This window comes from Bubalus kerabau, chromosome 4, assembly GCF_029407905.1.
Source record: "Bubalus kerabau isolate K-KA32 ecotype Philippines breed swamp buffalo chromosome 4, PCC_UOA_SB_1v2, whole genome shotgun sequence".
NCBI lineage: Eukaryota > Metazoa > Chordata > Mammalia > Artiodactyla > Bovidae > Bubalus > Bubalus kerabau.
In genome coordinates this window covers 73,516,904-73,539,643 of record NC_073627.1, presented here as the reverse complement: position 1 = coordinate 73,539,643, position 22,740 = coordinate 73,516,904, and the positions used below count along the sequence as shown (strand labels likewise).

At 49.2% G+C, this 22,740-nt stretch overlaps 1 protein-coding gene across 2 annotated transcripts in view; it reads left to right on the top strand.

The window, feature by feature from the left end:
• The window catches only part of LOC129649829 (XK-related protein 6), an 85,782-nt gene extending 73,337 nt beyond the window's left edge, over window positions 1-12,445 (top strand). Inside the window, exons 1-2 of one of the 2 annotated variants that reach the window (XM_055577711.1) lie at window positions 7,791-8,006; window positions 10,746-12,445. In XM_055577711.1, the coding sequence (XP_055433686.1) occupies window positions 7,922-8,006; window positions 10,746-11,710 (1,050 nt within the window). In that variant the 5' untranslated portion in view covers window positions 7,791-7,921 and the 3' untranslated portion in view covers window positions 11,711-12,445. Of the gene's footprint in view, window positions 1-7,790; window positions 8,007-10,745 lie in introns of those variants that run through there. The other variant, XM_055577710.1, reaches the window with a different exon arrangement.
• The last annotated feature ends 10,295 nt before the right edge of the window (window positions 12,446-22,740 follow it).

Genomic DNA, 22,740 nt, shown 5'->3' with positions numbered 1-22,740 from the left:
CTGGGCCCCCTGCATTGGGAGTGCAGAGTCTTGGCCACTAAAACACTGGTGGGTATCCCAGATTAGCTTTGTTAATTTTATTTTTTTAATTTATTTTTGGTTAAGATGGGACTTCATTGCTGCCCGGGCTTCTCTCTAGTTGTGGGGAGTGGCTTCTCTTGTCTCAGAGCACCGACTCTAGGCGCTTCAGCAGTTGCGGCTCCTGGGCTCCGGAGCACAGGCTCAATAATTGTGGCTCACAGCTTAGTTGCCCCAGGGCGTGTGGGATCTTCCTGAATCGGGGGTTGAACCCATGTCTCCTGCATTGGCGCCAGATTAGCTTTTAAAGAACATCCCTTTCCTGGTGTGCAGGGAGGAAACCAAGAGCCCAGAGCACCTGTTAGAGGCAGCTGGTCCAGGGCTTGGAGTGCTTGGAAGAGGAAGCCAACGCACGGATTGGCAGGCAACTCTGGAGCAGAAATCAGCAACACTTAGCAGGCCTGGGGGAGGTGGTGATGGGAGGAGGTTGAGATGGGGTATGTTGAGATGAAAGCTGCTCTCTGGGGATGGGGTTGAGAGTTAGCAGCTCTGTCGCCTTTTGCTTTTGGCCGGGGTTGGGGAGTGCCACTTGCTTCACCCACACAGTGCCTGAGTCTGCCTTTTGGGGTTGAGCTCACACTGAGGTGTTGTCCTTCTTACATGATTCTGTGACCTGTTTTTCGCGGCCTCCCACCCGCCACGTGTCAGGCATCTGCTCTGCTATAGGCAAGATGCTGTGTCAGGAATGGGTTTGCAAACACGCTTATCCTTCGGTGGGTATCCTTAAACATTGGTTTTCTTTTAGAGAAACATTGAACTCTAAGATCCAAATAGGCCCCTGTCTTTCCATCCCTTTGGTGTTAACCTCCCTAATTAGTTTTCTTCTTCTTCTTTTTTTTTTTTTGAGCTGCTCCCGTGCATCATGCAGGATCTTAGCTCCCCAACCAGGGATCAATCCTAGATCCCTTGCACTGGGAGTGCGGAGTCTTAACCACTGGACCACTGGAAGTTTCTGGTTTTTTCTTTCTTAAGCTCACTTGCTGGCTCCTCTTCTATCAGAAACCCTCCCGCTTCACACTTGCTCCTTTTTCCAGCAAGAGCTGATGGGAAACTCCACAGAGATGCAGGTGTCCATCCGCCTTCTCTGCTGCTCCTGTCTGTGCCTGTTTCTTCAGCCGCTCGCATCCTGGAGGAGGCGTCAGCTCCCTCTCCTAATCAGCTTTCACTTCTGCGTGAGGACCAGTCTGCCCACGTTTCCCTTCTCAGGGGAAGGAGGGCCAGCTGTGGGCTTGGTTAACCGGCCCTCCTCGCCCTCCTCTCCCCGTGATCAAAGATGACCACCTCTCTCCTCTTGGGAGATTTCTTTCCTCTAATGAGAAAAGTGCTTTCTCCAGTCCTGCTTGTATGGACATCAGTTGTTACCCTCCAAATCTGGGTCACAAAAGTTGATTGCGTACATGCTCAGTCGCTCAATGTACACGGGTGCATTGCCTGTGTCAGACTCTTGGCAACTCCATGGACTGTAACCCACCAGGCTCCTCTGTCCATGGGATTTCCCAGGCATGAATAGTGGAGTGGATTGCCATTTCCTCCTCCAGGGGATCTTTCCAACACAGGGATCGAACCCATGTCTTCTACAGTTTCTGCATTGGCAGGCGGATTCTTTACCTCTGAGCCACCTGGGAATCCCCTAAGTTGGTTACTTGATCATTTACACTTCGGTAAAGCTGCTGCCCAGAAGGTGACAATTACGTGGTTGTATGGCCTGAAGGTGACAGGTCTGTGCTCTACACCAACCTGTGAATTTCCACTGTGTCAAACACCATCAGATAATGAACCACCTTGCACAAAGTGATAGGGAGTTTTGGTGCCCCGATCCTCTGTGATGTTGGCCACCACCTGGCCTAACCCTCCTCCCTGACTCCCCACCTACTGTCCCACCCCCACCCCCCTGGTGCTGAGCTGGAGCTAGCTGCTGGCGCTGATATTCCTGGGCTTCCGACCAGATTGATACAAAGATCTTCCAGCCTCCAGTCTGGACTTCAGGGTGCTCATCCCACGTCTGTGTCTTCTCTTCCTGGAATAATAAAAGGGAAGATGTGTGCGTCCCCTGGCTGCCTTGCATCTTCACAGATAGCTGCAATGAAGAGGGGCATGCCTGCCTTCTGCCACCAGAACACAGACTCGGCCTCTCTCACTTCCCTGGAGGAGGATCTCTCTCAGCTCTGTTTCTGTCTCCTTCTGAGGAGTCACCCCTCCCTCTTTCCCATCAGATACTTGCTTGGTGTCTACACACAGAGTTCCCTGAACAACGAACTCCAGCTCACAGCCCTGCTTCAGCTCCCAGTGGCTTCTTATCAAACAGAACATTAAAACCTCACACTCTTAAACAGAATCTGCACGGATTTTACACAGAGACATGACACTTTCAGTGCATCTGTGTAACTTGACTTTGTATCCAATTCAGAGGCCTTTTGGCTGAGGTTGCCCCTAACAACAAGAGAAAAAGAGAGTAGTTCTTTGTTTTTGTTTTGTTTTTTTTTAATTGTGGTAAGAACAAGAGAGATCTACCCTCTTAACAAATTTTAAGTGCAAAAGAAAGTGCAGTAGGTACCTATGAGGAAGAGTCCTTAAAGCGGTAGGACAGCTCTAAGAAAGGCAGGGTTCATCAATTTCATTGGGCACAGTGGTAAAGAACCCGCCTGCCGGTGCAGGAAGCACAAGAGATGCAGATTCCATCCCTGGTTCAGAAAGATCCCCTGGAGGAGGAAATGGCAACCCACTCCAGTATTCTTGCCTGGGAAATCCCATGGACAGAGGAGCCTGGTGGGCTATAGTCCATGGGCTCGCAAAAGAGCGACTGAACAACAACAGTTAGCACAGATGAAATAACAGTTGGCCACCTGAAAATGTTTGTGCATCAAATGCTGTAACAAGACGGACACTGAGGCAGGCTGACCAGCAGTGCTTCAAGGGGGAGGCTCTGAGAGCTGCCAGCTCAGAAGCCTGAGCAGTAACTATAATGTGACCATGTATTCAGTAACTATTTACTAAGCACCTACTATGTGCCAGGCATGGTTCCAAGAGCTGGGGGAAGAGTAATAATACAGACAGAAAGCCCTGCTCTCATGGAGCTTATGTGTCTTGGACAGAGACATGGACAAGGAGCAGAACAAATATTTTGTCTTCTGTATTAGAAAATGGTATATAGAGTTCTAAAGCTGGAAAGAGAGCCACAGGGGAGCAGAGCTGTGTCCAGCGTTCAATAAGGGAGCAGGAAGGGGACCTCTGAGCAACGATGTAGAGCAGGGAGGGAGCCAGCCTGCAGGTCGCTGGAGGCACATGCACCAGAGGAGGACATAGCCAAACGCAAGGCCTTGAGCTAAGAAAGTGACCCCAGTGTTTCGGGAGCAGCCAGGAGGCTGGGAAGATGGGGCATGATGCCTCCATTGCTTCCATACCTCAGCCCTGCCCATGGTCCTGTCAGCAGAGCATCTTTTCTTCTTCTTCTTTCTTAAAAAATATATATATTTAAACAGCTTTATTGAGATACAGTTTGTATACTGCACAAGTCATTCATTTGAAGTGTACAGTTCAATGGCTATCATCATGGGAGCATCAGAGCTTTGAGTCTTGTCGGCTGTTTACCCCTCAATGAGGGTAGATTTACCGGGACTTTCCAGTGATGGCGGGTTTCCCTGGTGGCTCAGACGGTAAAGCGTCTGTCTACAATGCGGGAGACCTGGGTTTGATCTCTGCGTTGGGAAGATCCCCTGGAGAAGGAAACGGCAACCCACTCCAGTATTCATGCCTGGAAAATCCCATGGACCAAGGAGCCTGGTAGGCTGCAGTCCACGGGGTTGCAAAGAATCAGACAAGCCTGAGCGACTTCACTTCACTTCTTCCAGTGATGGCAGACAGCTTCCTTCACAGTGTTCTCCAGGCCCGCCAGAATTCTGGCATTCGTGCGGCTTCTGCCAGGCCAGCTGAGTGGCTGACATTTGTTCTAGAATCTCTAAAGTCTGCCTTTACCCAGCTGGCAGAACCACAGTGCTCTCCTGCCTCTGTGAGTGGATTAATATCACTAGACCATGGGCCAGGAGCAGGGCATAGACCCCGAGGTCTCGGGCGCCACTAATGGGAGCTGGCATGTGAGTCCATGGGAGAAGGGGAACTATTGGAGTTTGTAAGCCCAGGGCATTGGGGCCTTTGGAGCTGGAGGTACTGGGTTGGAAGCTCCCTCACCAGCAGTTTGCTGATGTTGTAGTTGTTTTAAAAGGCAGATTTTTGTTACTGTTTAGGCATCTCAAGGCCAATAGATCAGGAGACAGCTGCCACTGAAAAAATCACTTGTCACAGATTCCCAAGAAGAGGCCGGCATGCCACATCATCGTGGGGGGCTTGGGATAGGCTAGTCTGAATAATATCAGGAAGCTCTGGGGTCCAGGGCTGTCCCTAATTGTCTGGTACCTGGCCCTGAGGTGATTAGGACAGGGGAACAGTGGCCCAAAGTGTCAGGGCCCAGTGAAGGAGGTGTGAGCTCTGTTCTGGTTGGTCTGTATATGAAAAGCACCTCTTGTTTGCTATTTCTAGAAATTTGCTAAACCTGAGAGGGGCGGTCCCTCCAGGATCAGCATGGCCCCAAAGGGGAACCATCAGAATACAAGCACACGCTTCAAGCCTTAATACTAGACAAATCCTTTTACCTCCTGGCGCCTTGGTTTCCTATCCTATAAAATGGGGTACCAGTAAGCATTTCAGGGGATTATTGTCAGGATTAAAGGAAATAATTTATGCAAAGTGTCTGGCACAATGCCTGCTGTATTGGGAATACTTGGTGGGTATTATCCTCCTCACCTCTGCCTTCTGCCCTCAAGGTTTCTTCTGAAAGACGCACACATAAATGGAAGCTCCCCGGAGTTCTCTTTTCCCGCTTTCAGGGATAATGGTGGGAGGGTGAGACAGCTGGTGGGCTCATTTCTCCATCAGCCCCTTTGAGAATCAAAATGCCCCTGCGATTTTGCACATAGTTTCAGAAGGACCAGACCAATTGCTGCCCTGCCCTTGAGGGGCTCACCTGCATGAAGGTGAGAACATACTTAAGGAAAAAGGGAAGGAGTCAGAGAGTGTATGGGATGGTGAATGACACTAAAGTGGGAAATACGGCCTGGAAGTGAAGCTCCAATACTTCAGCCACCTGATGTGACGACCTGCTTCTATAGAAAAGACCCTGATGCTGGGAAGGGTTGGGAGCAGGAGGAGAAGGGGATGACAGAGGATGAAATGGTTGGATGGCATCACCGACTCAATGGACATGAGTTTGAGCAAGCTCTGGGAGTTAGTGATGGACAGGGAAGCCTGGCGTGCTGCAGTCCATGGGGTTGCAAAGAGTCAGACACGACTGAGCGACTGAACTGGACTGAGGGCCTGGAAGGTGGCAGGAGGTACTGGGAACTTAAGTTTGCAGTGTCTGGCTGGCCATGGCCTGGCTGAGAAGGCAAGCTCTGGTAAAAGCCTTCATGCGGTGACACTTGGGGACCTGGGAAAGGGCCACGCAGGTGATGGACAGAGCCAGCACACATGTCCCGCAGTGGGACTGTGCCTGGAGCACGTGGGACAGAGTGGGTGTGAGGAGCTAGCTGGAGGTGACCTCAGAGCAGCCAGGGGCTGTCCTGAGTAGGGCCCAGGATGAAGGCCTGGCAGCATGACAGGAACTTCGGTGTGAGGCCACTGGAGAAGGGGACGCTGAGGAGCACGAGCAGGGACTGGACAGGGTGCTCATAACTCAAGGCAGTGTCTTGAGAGGCCCCTCGGGCCTTAGAAGGACTGAAGACTTAACCCTGGCCAAAACAGCATGTTGGCCCCCCAAGGGTGACCATACTGGGTTTAAGGGCCTCCCCGGTCAAAGATGTCCAGCTGAGACTTGTGCCCGTCATGCTCCGTTTCGTTGGTCTTGAGGTGCAGACGTCCTCTTTCTAGAAACCTTAGATGCCTAGTCTGGTGATCAGAGCCCCAAGACCCCTGACCCAAGCCTTTATCAGGGGGTGGCCCCCCAGGAGGCCCTGACTTAGTGACCTCCCAGCTGGTGAGGCTGGACTCAGGTCGCCCAGGGGGCCAGCTGCACCGTCCCCCCGACCCCTCATGGGCTGCACCAGGGAAAATGAACAAGCCATGAAGGTCACTGCCTGGAACTCGTCATGGCTGAATGAGGAGTGTTCAGCAGTCTCCAGCTTGATCTTTGAAATGCAGAAGGTGATGGAGCTGTAAGTGGGAGGGATCATAAACACACCCAGCCTGAGCACAATGTGGGCCTGGGTCTTGGCCAGGGTCATACATTGACTTTGGGGTTGACCTCAGGCCAGACAGAAATCTTCCAAGTGAGCTGCTGTGGAGGGAAAGCCCTGCACCCCCTCCCTCTGTAATGAAATACACGGCAGGCCTTTGAAGAGTGATGTTAACAGGGGGAGAGTCAGGCCTTTGAAGAGTGATCAGTTTAACAGGAGGAGAGTCAGGCCTTTGAAGAGTGATCAGTTAACAGCAGGAAAGTCAGGCTTTTAAAGAGTGATCATTTAACAGGAGGAGAATCAGGTCTTTGACGAGTGATCACTTAACAGGAGGAGAGTCAGGCCTTTGAAGAGTGATCACTTAACAGGAGGAAAGTCAGGCCTTTGAAGAGTGATCATTTAACAGGAGGAGAATCAGGTCTTTGATAAGTGATCACTTAACAGCAGGAAAATCAGGCCTTTGAAGAGAGATCCCTTCATAGGCAGAGACTCAGGCCTTTGAAGAGTGATCACTTAACAGGCGGAGAGTCAGGCCTTTGAAGAGTGAGAGTCAGGCCTTTGAAGAGTGATCACTTAGCAGGAAAGTCAGGCCTTTGAAGAGTGAGAGTCAGGCCTTTGAAGAGTGATCACTTAGCAGGAAAGTCAGGCCTTTGAAGAGGGAGAGTCAGGCCTTTGAAGAGTGAGAATCAGGCCTTTGAAGAGTGATCACTTAGCAGGAAAGTCAGGCCTTTGAAGAGTGATCACTTTGATCACTTAACAGGAGGACAGTGATCTCAGCTAATTCTGGTGGTCACCTCTTTCTTTGTGGCTTGCATGTTCCTTTCCTGAGGAAGGTAGAGGAGAACTTGGATTTAGTTTTCAGCTCCTTTATCAGGGGCCTCTCTCAGATACCTGTGAGTGCTACACTTCCTGTCCACTCTCCAAGAAGGGCTTAGATCCTTCACTCCAAGGGCTCCTAGCCCCTTCTAAGACCAAATCTGAAGGGTCTCTCAGTACAGTGGCTACTTTTAAGGCCAAAGAGTCTGAGTTTAAATCTTGATTCTACTTCTTGATAGAAACAGCCATCTTCTTTCCATGTCCTCGGGTGGCCTTTCTTCTGTATGAGCGCATCCCTGGCATCTCCTTCGGCCCAAGTGATCTGTTCTCATAAGGTTATGTTGTATCAGGGCCCGCCCTCATGATCTCATGTTAAATTCAGTGCCCCTTTGAAGGCCCTGTCTTGGGATGCAGTCACATACTAAACTCCGGGGGGTTAGGACTTCAACCTAAGACTCTGGGCAGAGGGGAGGAGATGGAGACACAGCCCATAGCAAGTACCTACGTCACTACATCACTTGTTCTTCTCAGTAAGATTCCTGCTCAGTGAATCACAGGCGTGTTTTTTCACGAGGATGCCTGTTTCCTGTGGGGTGAGTGGGTGGAAGTGAGTGGTCTGTGTAGCTGCTGAGGATATAATGTTTAGTGATCTACAGCTTCACCAGGTTGGACATGGACGAGGCAGAGAGGTAAGATGTGGGCTGGACATCAGCAGACCCGCAGACCCCCGGCCGAGTTCCAGCACTCAGTCCTCCACGTGACCGCCTCCCGAACCTCTCCTCGTAATTCAGCAGTGATGTCTTATGGCATTTGGGGAACACCACATCCTAGAGAGGACTTCCAGAAGCACTGACCGTGGACTGAGGCAGCAAGCAGTTTGGCTCAGAGGTGAGTGGTTTCTGTAATACCCTGAAGCCACCTGAAGGAACAGATCTGGAAGTGGCATAGGTGACCCAGAAGCTACACTGACGATAGAGGATTGATGTGGCTTCACCACATGCAGCCAGTGGACATTTGAATTCCAGTTTGCTAGTATGTGGCATGCACCGGGCTACCGTCACAACACACCAAGCAACGAAATCAGGACCATGACAGCTGAGGGCCTGTCCTGCTTCTGCCCCCTAAGTTTATTCGAGAGCACACTCAGAGACTGGATTAGACCACGCTTCAGCAAAAGCTAAACTGCCTTTTCTTACTTCGTGAGCTCGGCACTCGTGCTTTTCTGTGGACAGGGGAAGTAATACATTTTGCTCTATTAGAAGGAACAGGAAAATCAAGCCTTCTTCCCATGCAGCTGCTGTAGAACTCCCCTTTGATCACTGAGGGTGGAAGCACCTCAAAGATGTATCACTTTTAGCATCAAGAAAAAGTGATAGTGTTCACTGGAAGCGAGGTGACATTACGAAGAAGCTTTCTGAGGATGCTCCAGTGTCTGGTAATAAGCCTGGCATGTTCCCTGCCCTCCAGAAACCAACAGCCCAAGTCACGTGACTCCCAAGGGGACCCATCCCCCTCCCAGCCCCAACTCCCAAAGGACAGGCATGCAGGAGGCTCAAAGGTTAGCATGACCACTGTGACATGGTCACAGACACCACGTGGCCTCAGGAGAGGCTGGTGGAAATGTCCTGCGTGACAACAGGCAAAACAGGACACACATGACTACTGTGTTCAGAACTTTCCAGAAAAGTGATAGAAGCATTGGCAGGATAGATTGGCTTCGATGGAGAAATTGGGATCATTTCTTCTGTGTATTTTCCACATTGGTTATGATCAGAAGACCAAAGCATACTCATTGTAATAGTTAACCTTTCAGGCTTTTTCTCTGCTTCCACCAGCAAGATGGTTTTTGTTATCAGACTCTGAAGTTCTGCAAGCTGCAAACCAGCACAGCTTCTTGAAATGTTGGAAAAGAGGAGATGAGGGGCCTGGGAGAGGAAGAACCCGTGCAGGGTAGGGCGTGGGGTGGGTGGGAGGGTAAAGTGACAGAGGACTTTGATCCTTCACTGAGGTTGGGAGAGAAGTGGAGAGGTGAACAGGGGCTGAGGGAAAAACAAGCAGAATGGCCTGCTCCTTTACTCTTAAGAATAGGGCTTCTGGACCTGACCTTGGAGCTGAAGACAGAAAATGACCAGGTGACTTTTATGTCAGCCTGGAAGAACGCCAAAGGGAAATCATGCTCTGGGGCGGGGGAGGGGGATTTGGTTAGGAGATGTGGCCCTCGGGACAGTATTCAGGACTCCAGCTGAATTGAGCTGCATTTAGTTCTGGAATTTGGGGAGAGAGGGAAAACAAAAACAGCGCTGGGTAGACTGAGTAGAGATGATGCTTGGAGGAGCAGAGGCGTGATGGGGAGTCTTGCTCTAGAGGGGATTCATGATGACGTCTGAGTAATGATTGCCTGCTGGTGGGTGGATTTGGAGAGACTCTGGTCACTGTTCAGTGTGTTCAGTGTGACTGAGTTACAAATAGCAGATAGGCAGCGTCCTAAATAAAGCTGCTGTACAGGGATTCAAGTACAACTTGGGATCAGACAGGCTCACCTGCTTGTTGAAGAATCTTGGAGGGAAGAACATGCAGAGGCCTTGGAGAGCTCACCATGCTAGGGAGGGGCAAAGAATCCCCAAAACCCGAGTTACCCTGCTCCCTCCCATCGCTGGACGGGGGCAGAGAGGGACCGGGATTCACCGGTCAAGGCTTTAAGGAGCCGTGAGCAGTGGTTGGAGGGAGAAGGCAAAGCACCATGGGGAGGCCAAGAGTGAGTGAGGAAGCAGCCCAAGAAACACAGGCTGTCCTGGTCCTTGATCAGAGTGGCCTTAGGGAGTGGACATGTAGTTGTTGTTGTTGCTTAGTTGCTCAGTTGTGACCAACTCTTTGAAACCCCATAGTAGCCTGCCAGGCTCCTCTGTCCATGGGATTTCCCAGGCAAGAATACTGGAGTGGGTAGCCATGCCCTCCTCCAGGGGATCTTCCTGAGCCAGGAATCGAACTCAAGTCTCCTGCATCGGCAAGCAGATTCTTTACCGCAGAGCCACCAGGGAAGCCCAGGGAGTGGATGAGAAGACGCTAAATGGGAGAAGAGCCTTTTGAGGGCTCCGTGGGGCATTGGATGAGCTTACGAGAAGGCAAAGGGTGACTCGAGCACCTTCTGAGAGGAGGAGAGCTGTGCAGCCTGGGGCAGCGAGTAAGCTCTTGGTCTTCACACCCCATAATCCCTTCTGCTGGCTCCTCTGAGAACACAGCCTGCTAGTGACAAGGACACGGACCCCACGGTGAGCTTATGGTTTCTTACAGTGGAGACACACGTGGTCCCACCCGCAGCAGAGGTGATGAGCCAGCCAGGTGGTCCAGGCTCCCCAGCCCCTTGGCAAAGCACGTCAGCCTCCGCCTGCAGCTGTGGATCTCCAGAGGTTCTGGACTGGGTTACTGACATGGTTTCACGATTTCACAGCTTAGGGAGCAGCCGTGGCCTCCCAGCTTGGTTCCTGATGCTTTGTCTCTTCCCCCTCCTCCATTAGATTGCAGCGTGTGTGTGTTTGTGTGTGGGCGTCTCCCTGGCCCGGCAGCCCTGCAGTGCCTGGCAGTGGACGTCCCCGGTTTTGACGGTGTGGGTTTGTGTCTTTCCGGCAGGTGTCTCCTCTGTGACTTCCCTGATGTCCCTGGCTTGGGTGCTAGCCTCCTATCACAAGCTGCTGCGGGACTCCAGGGACGACAAGAAGAGCATGAGCTACAGAGGGGCCCTCATCCACCTCTTCTGGCGCCTCTTCACCATCTCATCCAGAGTGATCTCTTTTGCCCTCTTTGCTTCCATCTTCCAGCTCTACTTCGGGATCTTCGTGGTGGTCCACTGGTGCGCCATGGCCTTCTGGATCATCCATGGCGGAACAGACTTCTGCATGTCCAAGTGGGAGGAGATCCTCTTCAACATGGTGGTAGGGATTGTGTACATTTTCTGCTGGTTTAACGTCAAGGAAGGGCGGACTCGATATCGAATGTTTGCCTATTACACGATAGTCTTGACCGAGAATGCTGCCTTGACGTTCCTTTGGTATTTTTACAGAAACCCAGAGACCACTGACTTCTATGCGGTGCCAGCACTGTGTTGCGTCTTTATTAGCTTTGTGGCTGGGATTGCACTGATGCTCTTATATTATGGCGTGCTGCATCCCACGGGGCCGCGAGTTAAGGTCCTTGCCAGCTCCTGTTGTGCCGAGCTGCTCTGGGGCATCCCTTTGCCCCCCGATGTTGAGCCCATGGCGCCTCAGACCCCTGGGTACCGGGGGACCCAGGTCACGCCTACCAGAGCCGTAACGGAACAACAGGAGGATCTCACGGCTGACACTTGCTTGCCCGTGTTCCAAGTGAGACCCATGGGGCCCCCCACCCCGACGGGGCGTCCTTACCTCCCAGAAGGGCCCCTCATTAAGATTGACATGCCGAGAAAGAGATACCCAGCTTGGGATGCTCATTTTGTAGACAGGAGGTTGAGAAGGACTATTAACATTCTGCAGTATGTCACGCCCACCGCGGTGGGCATCCGGTATCGGGACGGACCGCTCCTTTACGAGCTGCTACAGTATGAGTCTTCGCTCTGAGAGCATCCTGACCCAAGTTGAGAAGGGGACCTGAAGTTTGGTTTGCGGTAAAGCCGCCTGCAAGAAATATAACCCTCCCTTCCCCCAAAACACAGAACCACCACCACCACCACCACCACCACCACCAACAATGCTCCAAAAAAAAGAAAATAATAAGTCACAACCCCTTCAGATAAGCTTTCTTTCCAGTCGCTGTATGTATACAAAGATATTCTCTATGTTTTGTAAGTAAAAACAAAAAGAAAACCTTTCTTTTGTTTTTTACACATAAGTAACAGTATTGAAAAAAAAAAATCCCACACTATGGTTTATAGGGTGGAGAAGGAGCGGTTGTCTCCACTCCAAAAGAAAAAAAAAAAACAGTTTTATACCTTACACCAAGTGTAGATCATTTCCGGGATTGGTGCTGATTGAAAGAACAAAACAAAACAAAACAAAACAAACAAACAAAACCTTCAACTGCCTTATGCCCTTAGGTGCTGAGTTTCATTAAGTACTGTCACATTTTCTCATGCAAAACTCTCTGGTGATTTTTTGCACCGGGAGAGGGAAAATTAAACAATCAAATGAAACCAATCTAGAAACGAAACAAACAAAAAAAACAACCAACCGATGGATAAAACTCAAAGCAATCATTCTTCCTATCTGATTATTTGTATTGAAGAAAACAAATTGACCCAAAGCAAAAGCATTGAAACCCCCTCCCTCTTTTTTGCTTTCTCTCCCTCTCCTCCTGTCCCTGCCTCCAACTTCTCAGCCCCTTCTAGGAGCCAGAGGCCATTTGAAACTCAGATGGTTGGCAGAGCTCCCTGAAGGCCAGCTAGGTGCCATTTCAGTGTTCACCTAGTAAGAATCACATTTGTTTCCTGGTGAAAAGCAAAACAGAAAAAAAACAAACGCCACCCTAATAATTCGATAAGAATAGGAAATTCTAAAGCAAACTAAAGGAGATTTCCATATACGTCATCAAAGAGAATCAGTAATAATAAAACTCAGCATAGTAGCAAAAAGAACGACATCAATTTAAAGGCACAATACTTAATCAGTGACTGGCAAAAATGATCTGTTCTGTCATTTTAAGGCCGCGAAAGGTATACATTTATCACATGTGATATTGGGGAAGGCCTCTTCTGTTTCCATTTGGTGGGAAGCCTTAAATTGATCTGGAAAGAATTCATTTTTTCATTTGTGCTTTTTAAAAATAGTTAAAACGAGGAAAATTAGAACATAAAAAAAATCAAATTGTAATAACCTACCCATTTCAAAGACTGTTTGGTGCTTCTGTCTTTCACCATTGTGGTTGGCTGAAAGGTGTTCAGCTCACTTGGTGCATCTGGGTTGAGTGGGGAATTTTGTGTGTGTTGCATGTGTGTGTGTGTGTGTGTCTGTGTGTGCCCATAGTACACACACACACACACACGCATACACATATGTGTGTGCATGTGTGTGTGTGTGTTTACGTGTTTGTGTGTGTGTGTGTCTGCTGCAAAGTCTTGCCAGAAATGTAGAAAAAGTGATATAAGAGAGATTCTGGGTATGGCTAAGGTCAAGTGTAAGGGGCTGGGAAGCTGGGGAGGGGATGCGGCTTGATCTTGAGTTTCTGTCTGATGGCAAGACACAGCAGCAGCATACTCTGGGTCTTAGAAGGCGTGTCATTCGGGTGAAGGTTTGCTTCAATTATTTATTTTCTCATTGTACCAAGTTGAATTTCTCGAGGTGTTGCAAGTATGTTCAAACCATTTTTTAAACGTTATTTTTCAAAGTATTGCTCCTGTAAGGAATATTTTATTTTAGGTCATCGTTTCAATCCCATCATCTCTCTACTTGGGCACTAAAAACAAAAACAAAAAAAAGGAAAAGAAAAAAATCACAAAAGGAAAAAAATCTCCACAAAAAAGATATATATATATATACAAGTCTCTCTATATATATACACACAATATTTTTAAGTAAAAATACTGTTAGTCTTTGTTGTGTGTAGCTGTGATTTTTTTCTCAATTCCAGATATAACTGTTTAGGGTGCAAGGCCTCACACTGAACTACTCTTAAGAGAAGTTCAAAAACTGAGGACCTTTTTTTTTATGTTTGTGGATTTTTTTTTAAAAAAATATTATTCAAAGAGGCTTCTCCTCCCTCCCTTCATTATTTATCTAAATCTGTAAAAATCAAAACAGAAAAAAAACCCCACAAATTTTAAATGTCAGTTGGGTTGTAAAACTGGATCCTTTATAAATTGTTCAGACTCCTTGGATTTCCTTGATGATTAATAGATTTGCAGTGCCATCCTGCCCCGTCCCTTCCCGAAGTGTCCCCTGTGGTCCCCCTGGCAGCAAGCAGGAGGGCAGAGGAGGGGCAGGAGGGCGCGTCTAGGTCCAGGAAGCACTCCGCACAGAGCACACCAGGCCCCGGGAGGACCCTGCTGGCCAGTCCCCACCCGCCCAAGGGCCTGGGCCCCTCGGTGGTTGATTGGGAGTTCCAGTCTGGTCAGAGGTGCTTTTCTTTTCTATTCTGCTTCCCTACCAAGGGCTTAGCTCACTGCTTACTCTGCAGAGGCCAGAGGAGGTGAGGCCATTTGAGGGGCTCTCCGCATCCTCCCTGCTTGCTGGGGTCCCAGCTCTCGTCTGCCTCAGCGCTTTGGATGTCCGCCACCAGAGCGGTCCTTGACGCTGTCCCTGGTGCATCCCTCTGGGACCTCGGCCACTTCGGCTTGTTCATCCGTTCTTAGCTTTAGTTCCTTTCTCTTTTTCATTTCAAGGCAATCACAGACTTTGATTTGCCACCTCTGTTTTACTAAAACACATCCAGTGTGTACGCACTTGTGTGTGTGGGGTGTGTGTGTATACATGTGTGTGTATGTTTCACGCAACTGAGAAAACGGCTGATGTCCGTTGACCTGGAGCACCCAAAGTTGGGGTGACTCAGGGAGGGCCTTCGGGGTGCTTTAGCCACTGGGAACAGAGGAGATGACCACAGGCTGTTTCAGGAAGCCTTTCTTTCCACGGGGGTTGGACTGGGCTCCATAGGACTCAGACAGGAGGGCTCTTGCTCCCCTGCCAGTATTGTCCACGCCTTCTATTGTGCCATGGCCTTTCCTAATATGCATCTGTGAGCAGTAACAGGGAAGTCCAGTTTTGCAAAGACAAAGGAAAAGGAAGTCAAGAGAGAAGTAAAGATCATGGGAGTCAGGGAAACATAAAGAGAGTTTTCCTGTGTCTTGTCACTCCCATGAGAAGTGAGGGCCTCAACCCACCCCAGGAATCCCACCCCAGTTAATCAACCTGACCCCTGACAAACCATTACGGGCGCTGAGGCACCAGCTCATGAGGCCCTGGCTGCTCCCCAAGAGGATGCTTTATGATGTTTAAAAAAAAAAAATCCTTGGGCTCACTTTTTGCCCAGGAGCTCCTAATGAAAACTAATTAACAAGGCTCAATATTTAGGTCTAGTAGGAGATAAGCACACTGTACCGAGAGCTAAAGAATAAACTCGGAAACTCTCTTTCCTCATTGCACCCCCCATCAAATCTGCCCACAGCTCCCCTGTTAGTCCTTCTTTTCCTTCTCAGAAATATAGTGGCATCTCTAAAATCAGGCTGATTTTGTTAGCATCATTTCTTCAAGCTCTGTTTCTCCCTTGCTCGGTAGGTCTGCCTCTTCTTGGGCCCCTTCAGGAAAGGAAACCTTGGTCCCCTCAGCGTCGAGGCGATGTCCTCTGAGCTCATTGTCACAGGTCTGTGGGATCCAAAATGGGAACTAAGAGGATTTAAATTCATCAGATGAGCCCCCACTGACCTTACCCAGCCCCAGAGTTTCTCATTTCTCCAACCTACTCTTCCACTCTGTCTTCAGAAGGTTCCCCTTGCTCTGCAGGGTCAGCCTTGTCTAAACAGGCTGGGAACCGGGGGTGCTGTGGGGGTCAGGCTCCCTCTCTCTTGGGAGAGACAACACTTCCTTATAGCCCAGGGGCTCCTCTATCTCTCCCACAACTCCCCCACTCCACTCCCCAGGCACAAAATCACCTAAGACACCCGGGGGCCTAACCCATCCCCTCAATAGCCACAGCCCCTTTGAGTCTCAGGGAGGTTTGAAAGAATACAAATACCTGTCTGGTCCATGGTCCTGAGGGTGATTCCACCAGCCAAATGGCATGTCCTGCCAGAGGCATCAGACCCTATCCCAACAGTAGCCTTATTCTTGGAGAGAAAAACCTATGGGTTCTTAAAAAGCACCGAATGACATCATTCTCTCCATTCTCCCTCTCCTTTCTCCCCCTCTCACAGGGTCACAGGGGCCGAATAAGAGGTTTTTGATGCTGATCTTGTCCAGCCCTCTAAATGGGCATAGACGCCCTGAATGCACCCACAGAGACTCCGCTCACTGTGTTGATAAGCCAGATGGAGGAAGCTTTCTTCCTCTTTCCCTTTCTGCTCTGCTCCTTGCTCCTGGAGGTTGGGGGAGCTCTAATGAGCCCTGGACCCTGATGCTCCCAGACCGCAGAAAAATGTTCGTTCTCCATTATCTAGGAACATAGGGATGAAAAGGACGGCACTGTGCAAGCTCTGAGCCTTTGGGCTGGAAGAAAGGGTGTCAGGTCCCAAACTAAAGAAGGCTGGTCATATTCCTGCTCCCAGCTCTCAGCTGGGGAGGGAGTCCCCTAGCAGTCACTTGGCACATGTGATGGCATTGTCTTTGCCAAGGAAAGTGGCTTCTTTCTCAAATGGAGGCCTTTCAAGGCCCTGTTGTGTGGCGACAGCAGCTGCGGGCGGTGGTCTCAGGAAGGATGCACTCCTGGTGCACGGTCACCTGATTTCCTTATCAAAATGCTAAAATCTGTGATTTCTTTGCCAAACTGAAAAATATTAAAATAACATCACCAAATGTGGCATGGGGAAGGGGAAATCTATATTTGGAGAGTGTGAAGGGAAGAAGGCTCATTGCAATGAGATTCTCCCGATTCCCAGTGTAGACCAGAAAATGGCCAGGAAAAATCTCAAGGGGCTCAGGGGAGATAAGGAAGCGCCTCGGCATGAGGGGGAAGAGGGGGCTGCAGAGGGCAGACTAAGCCCCCGGGGGGCTGGACCTGCCTTAGAGGGACCAGTTAGTTCTGTTCATCTTGTCCTCAAACGTTGATTGGTTCCTAGATTCTGTCTGGCCACCTACCTCGTGACGCACACACAGGTGTCCTGTAGGAAGTGAATCTAAATCAACATCAGCTTTTTACGAGAGTCCAGACATATGTGAAATGGACAAAGATGGGAAATTGCTCAAGGTTAAAGTCTGATCACCATCTCCTCATCCGACACTGGCCACCAACATACAAACATGACAGTCACACACGGAGCACAGAAATGGACATTCCGTCCAGATAAGCCACGTTCCATTCTCATTCACAGCTCGACCTCCTGGACGTGGAAATGGTGGTGGTCAGCCTATTGCAGGCTACAAAACCATAAGCTCATAAGAGGACTGCCCCAGAGCACCCTAAATCAGTGTGTGCCTATCTCAGTTTCAAAACCTGTGAAAAGGCCACTCTGCCCATTCAGAGATCTTTTTTGAAGCCCCTCCCTGGGAAAAAGATGACGCTTAGTCTTATTTCCTAAAGTGGCAACCTAAGCCTCTTTTTTGCCCATCCTTAGCTATTTTAAAGGTTTCATTTCTTGCTCAAAACACTGCATCTTATGCTATTGGCCAAATATCAAAAGACAAGGGCACTGCCTTCATCTGCCTGCAGCTTTATTCCTCTGCCCACCTGGTTCTGTCTGCCTTACTTGACTCTCCTGGGCATCATCTGCTTCTTCCCCTCCTCCTGGGAAGGAACTGTGCCTTCTTCCTCCCTGTACCTTTCCGTGCAGTGGCTGGCAGGACGAGGTTGGTATGTTCTGGAGCCAAAGGTCGGGAGTCCTATAAATGGCAGCTCCTGAGGGCAGCAGACGGACACCGTAGGGGTTCCCCCTGCACACAGCCAGCCCCTTGTGTCAAGGGCTAAGAATAGACCAAATCGGAAATGAGCAGGCAGGACCTCAGGGGCTCCTGCCCTGGTTTGCCCCCATCCAATGCAGAACAATATGCAAACCCCAATAGGAGATGCCTGCCCTTGCCAATCCCTAACAGCAATCACAAGACCCCGTACCAGAAACGGAAGTCTGTCAGGTCACTCACGCTCATCCAGGAGGTTCTCGTCCTAAAAATCCATCCTCAAACAAAAAACAAAGGAACAATTTCCTTTGGATACAGTGCCAAGTGGTCACCCAGTGAACCCCTCTCTAGAGGCAGCCTTTGGCCGTTTGACATGGTGGATGCAGACAGCTGGTCACCTAGCAGATGACCCCCCTTGGTCAGGTTCTCCGTCCTCCATATGGGTCTGGGGTCCTTGGGCCGGAGTGGGGCTGAAGATTTGTTTCAGCTGTTGACCTCCAAGAAGCTCATCTTTTGACCCAGAAAGTTCAGGAAATGTCACAGGCTGATTCAGGGTCCCCACTGTGATCATGGATAACTCACTTCACCTCTCGGTGCCTTGGTTTCTCCATCTGTAAAGTGGAGAGGAAGAAGGCCGGCTTCTTTCTCTCCTGCTCAGGGATGCTGTGAGGATTCAGTCATTATTGCCTGGAGCGAAGGCATTGTATAAGGACCAGTGACGGTCTTGTTACTTGGGAAGTGAAACCGCAGAAAGGTAGCAGGTTGTCCAGGTACAGAAGCTCCTGGAAGCCCCCAGGACGAGCAGCGTAGCTGGACAGGGTGAAGTCTCACAAACTTGTAGTTTTTAGATACTTCCCAGCACTGTGAACCCACACAACGGTATTCTGGTCAGGCGACTGGGGGTCCCCTGGCTCAAGCCAGCCACTTGTAATTCTGAAACCAAATGTCCTGATGTTAAGTTTTCCTAAATTATTGGAGATTGTGGGAAGGATCCATTTGAAAACCTGATGTTCACTGAGCTTTGGGCAGATAAGAGAATGGGTGAATTCGGAGAGGATTTGGACACTGTTTTTAAGGTGGTTGAAAGCGCTTTAGGAAATGTCTCTCACTTTCGTTCTTCCTTATAATCTTTTTCAACGTTGAGGCTCATCTCATCAAATGGACTGGTCTTCTCTTTGCCTCTTTGCAGAATACAGAAGCAAAACTTTGTTTTTTGGCAGGGGGAAAAAAACCCTTCAGTCAAAATGTGGGTCCCAATGGCAGATTTTACTCATTCCCTGGTGTGCTTTGAATGGAGCCTGCAGGCAAAGATTCAGAGACAAACAGGGGCTGGTGGATATCACTAATAGTTTTTATCCAAATCCGGCTAGTTTTTCCCCCTCATCATTTGAATTGGCAATGCTTAGTTGAGTTTTTCTTTCCTTTTTTTCTTTTTTCTTTTCTTTTTACTATGGGGTGACTATTATCAATCCAACTATAAAGATACCCTTTGAGCAGGAAAATAAACCCATCCTAAGAACCTCCATGTACTTCTTAGGATCTACACCAGAGTGAGGGCAGGTGGGAGCAGTGGTCAGTGACGCTCAGACTCCAGGAGGACCAGCTGCAACACAGATTTTCTATGGGCTCTGAGAACCTTCTGAGAGAGGAAAATTCTAGAAGCCTCACCCATTGTAGCTCAGTCAACCTGGCTCTGGTTCTGGTCCTTTCCTTGGAGTTCGGGTTGTATCCTGGTATAAAAATTCTCACCAAAAAAAAAAAGGCACCACCCAAGCCTGTCCTACAGGCCCAGGTGCTACTGCAAACTTCCTGCTCTTTGTCAGCCCTGACAAGACCTCTTTCCCACCTGCTCTGACTCTGCTCTCAAGTAATATTATTGTTTTGACAGCACAAGGGACCAGATCACAGTTTGGAATTCAGTAATGACTTCTGTTTGATTTTTATATCTGATCATTCTGTGGATAGGCCAAATCGTGCTGGAATTCTTTCTTTCCACAAGTATTTCTGATGCTAACCAGAGGAAGGAAAACCTGAGACGCCCGTTCTCAGCGGCACTCCTCTTTGGATGGGAATGGATGGCGGATGAACTGGATGCCATATATGAATGAGGACTTCGAGGATTGGAGCCACAGAAGAACAAAATGACTCAGTGGATGGGTAGGAAGAACGATCAAGAAGAGGTGGGCTCCCAGAAATTCGTGGAAAGAAAACAGTGGCCACCATCTGTCTAAACACTACTTCCTATGTGCTCTGGGGCAGAAATACCAAGGCATGTCCTTTTCCAATAGAGGAAATTGATTTTTAGGGAGTGACATATTGAAGTGTTATTGTTCCAATAGAAGGTCAGAGAAAGCATCTACGGACACGAAAGGCACGCTTTCATGAACAGACTACGTCGTTGGAAGTAAAAAAAACAGTAACAACAACCCAGGACTCCATCCTTCTGCAGACCTGAGTGAAGTCACTCTTGGGGCCAAATTCTTTTTCTGTAAAGTGAGAAGAGTATTACTCACCTCACAGGGGTGTTGTGAGGATAAAGTCATTAATGTCTAGGAAAGCACTTTGAGGATAAAAGTATCACTGTTGCCAAGTTTGCTTCCTATTTCAAATCCTTCTAAACGTTCACCAAGCACCTGCTGTGTGCCAGGTACCACACTGGGTGCTGCGGAGAGAGGGGAAGACATCTAGTTCCTCTTCTCTTTTGTGATTAACGGATATTTTAAAGCTATTATAAGAGGGCAGAATAACAGAGTTTTCTCTGTATGGGCCAAGAGAGATGTTCTCTGTCTTTCTGCCCCCCAAAAGGCTATCCTCCTTTTTTTTCCCCAAGTATTTGGGCAAAAAGGGAGAGCTTTAAATCCTTTTGACTTCCATCAGAGAATGCTCTTCTGAGAAGCAAACAAATAATTGATTACTCTTCTTCCTTTGGGGGAAAATGAAGGCAGATCTCAGTGAGCGTGTCCTGCGACCAGCAGATGAGGGTCCATTGTTTCTGCCATTGCTCCCGCCTCAGCTTGTTTGCCACTGCCTTCATCTCCCTCCTGACCCAGAGAAGGGTTGCTTGTGCTGTGCTGGAATAGCTGGGTGCTCTCTGGTTAGTTTGTGTCCTTGGAGAGTCTGATACACTGTTGTTTGCTGGCAAGTCTTGGCTTCCAAAACAAGGGTCTGCACAGAAAAGAAAGCAGACATGCGACTGCCTTTTTTGTTTTTGTTTTTGTTTTTTTCTGGTGGTGCCAGGGTGGGGGGATTTTCAGTTCCTTAGCTGCCTCCCATAAGATGAAACTTTTTTAAGTTCCTCATTTGTTTTTCCATGTGCAGAGTTCTTCCTTTCCAAAACACACTCTAGGAATCAAGTTGGGATTCCGAAGTAGCCTAAAATATTGCCCATATGATTTTTCCAGCGCCATGCCGAAGGTTCACTAGTTTATACAAAGAGCCAAAGCCCCCCAACTGAGCTAAGCAGATTGGAAATCCAAGCCCCACTTCGAAGCTTCCAGAAGTGCCCTGGGTCCTCTGTAGTGTTGGGAGTGCTCTTTTGGTATCACTCGGGCCGTCTCCCTAAATCCTCTGAAATCTTTGTGCTACAGAGAGATCATTGTCAGAGCTCAGAGGGGGTGTCCTCAGTGTCTCAGAACCAGAGTGAAACTATTGTTATTCTGGAAAGTATTAGATGATGCCAGTCTTTAGGGAAAGAAGAGAAGCCTTTTCTTCTGCCTTTCAGAGGGAAGAGAACAAAGAGAAAGGGAAGGTTATATGGTTTGAAAAGTGGCTCTTTTGTTGCTGAGAAAAGGCATGACACTCAGCAGTCCACAGTGGTCCCCTCCGCCGTGGACGCAGGATGGGGAGGCCCTATGTGAGTTCCTTCAGGAACCCAAGGTAGTACCGGGGAGAGAGGGTGTCAGGGTCCTGTCCTTCCAACCCGGGCCCTGAGGATGAGAGGTTGCGGCTGTGATGCTGCTGAGCCTCAGATCACCCTTGGCCACCACTGTGCCCCTCTCTAGCCTGTGCTCGAGAGAGCTCCCGACCCTGGCATTGAGTCCAGAGGCCTTCCTTCCCTGAAGCCCGTCCTTAAGCACACACAGGCTGTGGGTGGGGCTGCTGGTCAGAAACTCAGTCCCTTCAGGGCTCTCCCCACACCTTGCCTGGACGCCCCCATCGCTGCATACTTCCGCCAACCCTGCAGGACTCCAAGCTGAGGCCCAGACTCTCCTCTGGCCCAGCCTTCCTGGGGTTAAGGGCAGGCTCTCTTTCCTCCTTCACTTAAATACACATGTCTTTAAAAGGCATGGCCCTGGGTCCCAGTGGAGACTTGAGAAATGGGGTGGGAGTCAGGGAGAAAGGGGCTGATAATTCTGGAGGCCAACTTGAGCTCTCAAGGGAAAGCACAAGTTTTCTTGTCCCCTGGGCTGTCTAGGGCATTTTCTCATCAAAAGAGCAGAAAGTTTTGTGCACATGATGACTCATAGCTTGGTGGGGTCCCCTCCACCCTCACAGGGGAGGCTAACTTCCTAGTTACTGAGGGCTTCGTTTTTACTTGTTTGGAATTATAGTGATTATGAAATGCTTGAGAGAGAGAAAGAGGACACATAAGCTGGGAGGTGATCTGACCTGATCTGAGATTTTGAGATTATGGTGGATTGGTCAGAAATGAGGAGCCTGATTGAAGTCCATGATCACCTAACTGCATCATCAGCTTCTTAAACACATCGAGACACATGAACATGCCAATCTTGGGCGTGTGTATGTACACGTGTGTGTATATATACAGACGTGTATGTCTTTGTATATATATGCACACATGCGTGTGCACAAACACATATGTATTTGTGTGTATCTTTTTCTTAAAAGGCTTAAAAAGTTGCTGAAATGAAGTATTTTGATGTTAGGTCTCTTGCTGGACTTGAAATACACCTCGCCCAGATGGACTTTTGTTTCTCCCTGGCCGGGGCCATGCTGAGCTCCCCTGAGCCGTAGTGTTCCTGCATCTCTTCCCCCCGGGATGGGAAGCAGGTTCGCAAGGCAACCAGAGACTCATACCACAGCTGACTAAGTAGCTCCCCACTTTCTAGAAAGTAGATCATGCCTAGAAACTCTGACTGTTAGCATGGTGGCCA